This window comes from Electrophorus electricus, chromosome 20 (genome assembly GCF_013358815.1).
Source record: "Electrophorus electricus isolate fEleEle1 chromosome 20, fEleEle1.pri, whole genome shotgun sequence".
Classification (NCBI taxonomy): Eukaryota; Metazoa; Chordata; class Actinopteri; order Gymnotiformes; family Gymnotidae; genus Electrophorus; species Electrophorus electricus.
Genome location: NC_049554.1, coordinates 421923 through 430000, shown reverse-complemented (window position 1 = coordinate 430000; position 8078 = coordinate 421923). Strand labels below are relative to the sequence as shown.

Below are 8078 nucleotides of genomic sequence, written 5' to 3'. Positions count from 1 at the left end.
GAGAGAGAGAGAGAGAGAGAGAACATAATACAGCTTTGGGTCCCAGGAAATGTAATAATTCAATGATGAATGTGATTAGTAGAGTTTTATGTAATAAGTCTGATCTGATCTATTTCAAGGTAGACCAAATTCTGCTTTGCTGTGTTGCCACATTTTCTTGGTCTTAAAAATAAAGACATTAATTTGAGTTTATAGCTCAGTGGGACCTCAGTGGTTGAGGTTCTCAACCTGTAATTGGAAGGTTGCCAGTTCAAGCCCTACCACTGCCAAGTTGCCAGTGTTGGAGCCCTGAGCAAGACCCTTAACCCTCAGTTGCTTAAGCTGTAGTCAGTTATAATTAAAAATCACTTTGGATAAAAGCATCAGCTAAATGTCATGTTTAATGTAAGTGTATAAAGGTCTGTTAGTTTGGGACTATACACTAGGTGACAGCATAGTGCCACTGAATGTTTGTGTGAATGCTGACTCCATTATAACATACCTGTTTTTGTTCATCTTGTCTCCAACAGACCTGGACACATAGGCACCGCAGACACAGGTCACGTTCACTTACTCTCGCTATCTCACTACACACCCCTTTCCTAGCGTTGACCATCTACATAAAGGACCAAAACATCCAGACTGTGCAGAATGAAAATGTTTAAGAGGATAATGATCTCAGCTCCATGTGTCTTTTCCCTGCTGGTAATTAACAGGAGATATTTGCCTAATCAAATGAAACATTAGCTTAGGCATGAATCCCAGTGCCCAGTGAACAGGCCGAATAAACATTACAGTCCTGGAGAAATGGTGCTGTTGTTCTGAGACCTGAATATGTGGCCCACCTATTTAAAAAGGCCTCATTTAAACATTGATTATGTTCAATACCAATTGGTTATTCTCTTTATCACTCTTGGTATACCTGCAGCTGATAAAAAATGCCATGCTGCTTTATTATGTGTATGAGAGTGTGATTTCTTTGTGTCTGAATGTACGTGATTGTCTGTGGAAAAACACCAACATTAAGCAAACATTACCCAGCCACTCCTGCAGCAAAGTGAAACACACACACACACACACACACACACACACTCACACACACAATGGGTATATAGTAAATGTTGTCACAAATGACTTCATTCACTAAGTGCAAACAGAGAGGTCTGTACGGGTGAGGAGTTTGTAGAAAATGAGGCTATGTCAATATAACTGTGTGTGTGTGTGTGTGTGTGTGTGTGTGTGTGTGTGTGTGTGTGTGTGTGTACATGTGAGTGTGTGTCTATGTGAAGAGTCTTGTCTGCTAACCTGCTTTGAGACTCCTGCTTTAATTGACAAAAACTGTCATCCACCTGAGCCCTATCATACAGACATACAGACAGGCAGACAGATCAGCTGCTAGATTGATAGATAAATATATCTTTAGATAGAAAGATCAATAGATAGATGAAAACATGTGAGAAAGGAGGAGAAAGGAGGTGCAGACAGCAGGGAGAGTTTAAAATTAGGTGAGTGAGCAGGAGCGAGAGCATGAGAGAGAGAGGCAAACAATGGAGGTGGAGCTAAGGCTTCTTCTATGGAATTCCCCCTTACAGCAGCAGTGCACACCTGGACCTGCCCCTTTATATTGTCTATAAAAGCCTTCAGGTAAAAACAGCTCAGGTAAACGGAGAGAAAAGCACACCTCACACACTCGCATATACAAATACATACACACTCCTTGAGACGCTAACTGAGGAGGGAATTTCTTCATTCGCACTGAGTGGATAATAATCTCACTGGACATACAAATCTCACCTCCACCTGCCCTGAGCAACTGACCAGGTACACTGAACTCTCAGCTCTCTACAGCTCTCTACAGCCATGACACAGAGTGGTCAACTGGTTAAAAGAATCCTAGGAGGGAATAACCACTAATGGTTCTATGTTTATAGCATAATCTTTGTATAAATAATGGTTTACAAATAGTGCTGGATATTAAACACAGACATTGATGGGTCATTTCTGTGCTTGATACAATATGTACATGCTGTATAATAGGCACTAATGTCTGTGTTTGTTCTTTGAGGTCATTATACTGAGGGACGTTTTTGTTTTATTTTGAGCAATATTTTCAAATGTGCTTCTGCTCACTCTCTAGATCTGCTATGGCCTCCAGTGAACTAAGCCGGATTCTTAACAACGCAAACGCCAACCTGTACCCGTCAGAGCCGCAGCCGAACTTGCATGCCATGAACGTTCCCAACATGCTCCGCTGCCCACAGCAGCCTGACCTAGCCTTCTGCAACAGCACTGCTATGCTCGGTAAGAAACGCAAGCGTACGAGCTATGTGTCTGGGTATCAGACCTGACTCTTCCTTCTGCCAGTAGCTGAGCTCAAGGGTAGTCGTCACCCCCCCACAGCGCTCCCACAGTCCTGTGAGACCATGGGAAGGCCAAGGTCATTCCTTAGCTCTACACTTCAGGCTCTCTGACCTATTTTGTCAAACATTACATTTTGTAATGAAAGCTTGAAGCTACTTTTGAACAAACACACTTCCATTATTTTACGTCCCTAATGTGTGCATGAGCAGTTATCAGGAATATTGTCTTAGAATACACAGCATACAGTGTTAAGACAATATTCCTGATAACTGCTCATGCACACATTAGGGACGTTAAAATATTATGTATATGTAAAACATTATGTATGTTTACTTAGCCTTACACAGCATAGAGTGTTAAGTAAACATACATAGTGTCCTGTATAAATGAATAAAGTTAAATATGTGGGAGTAGCAATAGGGTGTGTGTGGGCAAGTTACCAATGCAAGACCATATGGCCTTATCTTAGCTTCAGTGTTAGTGGGAAGAGTGGAGCTTTAAGACGTGACAGGGCTGGACTTCACAATGACTTCATCTGCCAACAATCATTAACCTGGGGAATGTTTAACAACCCACACAATTAGCCCAAGGAATGTATTCTTTTCATCCCAGTTCTTTTTTATGACCCAAACCAATGTCCTTAGTGGCAGAACCAAAGCCCACAGGAGCAGGGCAGAAGTGTGGCACCCTCTTACATGGGCACTGGTGGCACTGAGATAACACTGAATCAGTCACTGTTTCACTTCAGGTGAAACAATAAAACAGTTATGTTCCTGTAGGAGGGTGCAGTCCAGCCACATTATTCACCTGTGTTTGCCAAGGCCATAGCTGTTAGACCTGAACTTCACCTCTGGACTGCTGTTGTCAACTGTATCACATTATTACCTGCTTGTTTGTCTTTGATGAGCCTGTGGGTGTGGATGTTTCAGAGGCTAACTCTGCCCCCCCCGCCCCCCCACAGGTCCTTGGCACCAGGTGAACCCACAGTACTGGAGCAAACGTAATGTTCTGGAATGGATCGAGTTCCATGTGGAAGAGAGCAAGTTTGACGCCAGCCTGCTGAACTTGGACTACTGCAGCATGGATGGCCCAACCCTGTGCCTGCACAGCCGAGGCAGTCTGATCAACATGTTTGGACCTCTGTTTGGAGAACGCCTCTACCACAGCTTGGAGAGTCTCAAAGCCAAACACAGTAAGAGTCCCAAAGATTTAAATGTCTTACACCTTTGTATATAAGTATTAAAATAAGGATTTGATAGTTAAACATTAAAATCAGAGCAAGGCATGTCAGTTTTAATACGTCTTGCAGTTGTATTAGTTCTCATGATTGAGTAACCAAATTGAATGACTAGTAAGGACTGCACCCCCGTGTTGTGTTTGCAGCCGATGACACCACACAGAGCTGTATCCTGAATGAGACTTATGCCCTGTTGGATGACTTCCTGCTGGATCTGCCCCATTCCCCCTTCATCAGTGATGGTGCTGGCCCGCTGCTTGACACCGTGGTCATCCAGAATGTCCACACAGGTTAGCAGTACCTCTTGTTCACCTGTGCTACCTGTGATACCTGAGCACCAACTATGACAGCACCAAAATTCATGCTAATCTGTCTGTTGTCTGTTGTCTGTTTAGATAAGACGGAAAGTGACTTTGGCTACTACAATGATTACAAGATCCAGCTAACACCAGGCAGCGACAATGGATATGACTCCTACTCAGAGAGCCTGCAGAGTTCCACAGCAGGTCCGCACCTTCTCTAATCATGCAGATATCAATCTGCTCAAGTTTATTGTTCATGGTGTTTATCTTGGAGAAGATCTAAAGCTCGCTTTCCTGTCTCTCTCTCCTTCCAGGTAGTTTTCTGAACCCAAGTTCTCCAGAATCCGGCGGGAGTGACTCAGATCCTGAGTACTCAGAGACTCGCTATCAAGTGACAGCACGTGAGTGCACCATTTCAGAAGCTCCCTTCTGCCTCTACTCATCCACACTACATTTTACATAGGTGTAACATTTTCAAAATGTTATTTTTTAATTTGCTACAGAGAGCTTTGTAAAGCAGGAGCCCATGGAGAAGAAAAAGAGAGGCAGACCCCCTAAACTAGGCCGTGGTTCTGAGCACTTCTCTGAGACCAAAAAGAATAAACATAGTGAGTGTCCACACACCCCACCCAGCCTGGGCAGCCTGACCTTAACATGCACACACTGGATCAATAATCATTAATATACAGCTATGAATCAATGGGCTGTGATATTAATTAACCTGCTGTCCTGACCCGTGTGTGGCCTGTGCCCACCAGCTCCTAGAGGTACACATCTGTGGGAGTTCATTCGGGATATCCTGATCCACCCAGAGAAGAATCAGGGCCTGATGAAATGGGAGGATCGCCGAGATGGCATCTTCAAATTCCTAAAGTCAGAGGCTGTGGCACAGCTCTGGGGCCAGAAGAAGAAGAACAGCAGCATGACCTATGAGAAGCTCAGCCGCGCCATGAGGTCAGTGATACCCGGGTTCTACTCAGCCCTACTCTACTGTATTCAGATCTGTATACTTCACTGTACACAGCTCTATTCTACTCCGATTTATTCTGTTGACTGTATTCTGCTGTATTATACTCAACTATATTTTCTCATACTCTGCTTTACTCTGTAATGTAAGGTGCAGTGCACTAACTTGCAGTGCTTTATTCTCTAGGTACTACTATAAGAGAGAGATCCTGGAACGAGTGGATGGCCGCAGACTCGTCTACAAGTTTGGGAAGAATTCAAGCGGCTGGAAGGTCGAAGAACTGGGAATGTGAAGGGAATGCTAAGTGAGCATTGGGAATGACGCAGGAATGAGATGCAGGAATGAGACGCAGGAATGAGACGCAGGAATGAGACGAAGGAAGAGTTGCAGGGGATGCTCTCTCACACTTGAATGTAGAAGCTTCAGACTCCTACTATGAAGGATTTAATGCTGAGAGCCAATGGTCTAAAGGCCAGGAACTTCCCAAGTGTGGGGAACACAGATACAAAGACATTGTAAGCCAATGTATGGCTAAAGTAGGTTTTATGAACCGGTAATAATGTTTTTGTGTAACTCCTGTTTGTGCGCTGATTGACACTTCTCTGGTTCATTGGACACGCTGGCGTGACCAATCAAATGTTGTTCATTTATCACATGGTTTCTGGGTACAGGTGTTGAATTGGTCATGAATATGTTTTAACTAAAAGTAAATAACTGTTTCTGACATGCCTGTATTCTTGAGAATGTTCCAGAGAACCATGTACAAATGTGTATGTACAGGAATTATTGGTAATTTTATTTTCTAAATGGTGAGATGTAGAGCAAACACTGACAGTAGAGAACCTGACATGGGTTTTATAGCATTGCTGAATATGAAGTTAAACAAAGCTTCAGCTTGGTCAAAATCTATTTTCTTTCATACAATACATGATATTTAAAAAGTCATGTATATTCTCACTATACTTTGGTGTCAATCAGTCAAAAATCAGAATTTTTTTCTGGGGTAATTGTTATTCTGTTAAGCTGGTCTGTGTTTAATTACACATATTCTGTATGAGATTTTCGTCTCAGCTTCTATCACTGAAGAGATATTAACTACTATGTATGACATATTGTTTTTTTACTACTATTTTCTAAAATAAAGTTTATAATATAAGAAACATTTCCATCTTTTATCTTCTGTAATGAAATAAATATTTTGAAGGCAGGTATGCTCATACATTTCTTTAAGACTTTATTTTCTGAGAACAGACAAACACTTAAAATCAAAGTTTTGTCCAAAACAGTTCCAATTCTTCGGTGCATACAGTGGCACTTAACCATACAGCAGTATCGCGCGCACGCGTGTGTGTGTGTGTGTGTGTGTGTGTGTGTGTGTGTGTGTGTGTGTGTGTGTGTGTGTAGTTCTTTTATTGACTTTTGCTTCTAGGTTTATTGGATTCTTTTACTTTGCCATATTAACACTGCCTTATCCAACCCATCCGCTGAGAGGATAGCTCAGATACCACAGTGTGGTGGAGCCTGTAAACTGCTGAATTTATATATGCTATTACCTAGTTATTACCAAATGCCAGCTAATGAGTCACACATGATTTGTTTAATGGAACAATAACTGTGACCAGTAAAATCTTACCTAATTTGAATCTTATTGAGAGGTGGGACCAGTGAACTGGAATGCAGGTGACAGTATGTAAATTTTACATTACCACACTGAAACAGATTTTAAACAGGTCCATTTCATGCTCATATACATTTGTCTGTCAAAAGGCTATTTTTTTCATCTCTGAGTCTGAATGACATGGTTCACACTGAGGATGAGAACACAATGAATTAGTCTGGGTCTGATTTTCAGGCGTGAACCAGGAATGTTGATCTGTTAAACAATTAGCTCCAGGGTTCTGAGATGTTTGAAGTGGCTTCAGTGTGGGTGAATGGAATTTAACACCCCACTTCCCCAACATTATCTAACTCCAAAAAGCTGTTTGAGTGTACATGTATGATACATAAAATCAACATAAGATGATAAAGTTTCTGATGAAAAACAGACATTGCAAAATGTCAACAATGACCACCTTAAACATATTTTATAGTTGTGAATTATTTGATGTTTGGGCAAAAAGCCAAGTTAAATTTGATCAACCAAATTTCAGGCTAATGACTGATACAGTTACCAGTATGTTCTTTCCTTGCAGTTCCATCAATCGGATGAAGAAGAGAGTATTTCGGAAACTTCAGAGCAAAAACATCCAACAAACAGTATGGCACATCAACCACCCAAGATTTGGGTTTCTTAGAGTTTGTTGGGGAATGTTGGGTTGGTGTTGGGTTTCAGCCAAATGTAATAAACATGTCAGGGATAGTCTGCGATGCGTGTTGATGCAGTCCTGTGGTATTCTCTCTGGTTTGGGGTTAGCATGGCAGAGGAGCAGTAACATTAGGATGGGAAGCCTAGCACTATAGTGCAGTGGCTCAGGGAGTCTGGCAGGTTTTCTATAAGGTGTTGCGTGCACCAGACATGAGTACCAACTGGGGCATTTGATGCACCACTTTTCAAAATACTGGAGCAATGCACCACCATTAGATTAAACTGAAGCTGGTTTTATTTTGAAAAGAAAAAAACCTCTGCTCTAAAGGCCCGAACTAACAGGTGGTCAGGTTCAGGAGCGGAACTAATCAAAATCGACATTTCAGTTGGAACATTGCACAAAAAAAGTGAAAGTGTTGCGGACTGCCACACCTCACTTGTCTGGTAAACATTTTTATGATGAAGCAACTAATATACTTATAATAACATATAAGTGGTCACTGTGTGTATTACGCTTTGTTATATTTACTAAACATCTGTTGCTAAATATATGTTTATTAATGTTGTTAACATACTAAGTTAGTATGTGTTTATTTCTTCACATTCGCTAGATAGCAATTAACAATTTGAGGGCAGCACAAAGAAGCGAGTGAAATAAACAATAAACAATAACATCAATACACACCCTCGTACCTGGACATGCCTAATCTAGTCTCTTTCTGCCAAGGTTCACCTACCCATGATGTTGTGATGATACTGAGCCTCTTCCCATCTCAGCTGCCATGGCTACTCCCACCTCCCCCCGATATCCCTTCCTGTAGGCCATCACACTTCCACCCAGACAAATACCGCTCTGTTGCCCTTAATGGATGTTCTCTTGCGGGATAGTGTCGGACACATGCACACCTCAGGACAAGACTAGGACCT

General features: G+C 41.9%; 1 protein-coding gene across 3 annotated transcripts in view; it reads left to right on the top strand.

Annotated features, from left to right (window-relative positions):
• The window catches only part of elf3 (E74-like factor 3 (ets domain transcription factor, epithelial-specific)), a 21108-nt gene extending 15128 nt beyond the window's left edge, over positions 1-5980 (top strand). For 2 of the 3 annotated variants that reach the window (XM_027025401.2, XM_027025400.2), the window contains exons 3-10: positions 2117-2280; positions 3302-3532; positions 3724-3867; positions 3973-4083; positions 4194-4280; positions 4383-4487; positions 4638-4833; positions 5033-5980. In XM_027025401.2, the coding sequence (XP_026881202.1) occupies positions 2117-2280; positions 3302-3532; positions 3724-3867; positions 3973-4083; positions 4194-4280; positions 4383-4487; positions 4638-4833; positions 5033-5138 (1144 nt within the window). In that variant the 3' untranslated portion in view covers positions 5139-5980. Of the gene's footprint in view, positions 1-1666; positions 1801-2116; positions 2281-3301; positions 3533-3723; positions 3868-3972; positions 4084-4193; positions 4281-4382; positions 4488-4637; positions 4834-5032 lie in introns of those variants that run through there. The other variant, XM_027025402.2, reaches the window with a different exon arrangement.
• Positions 5981-8078: the final 2098 nt, after the last annotated feature.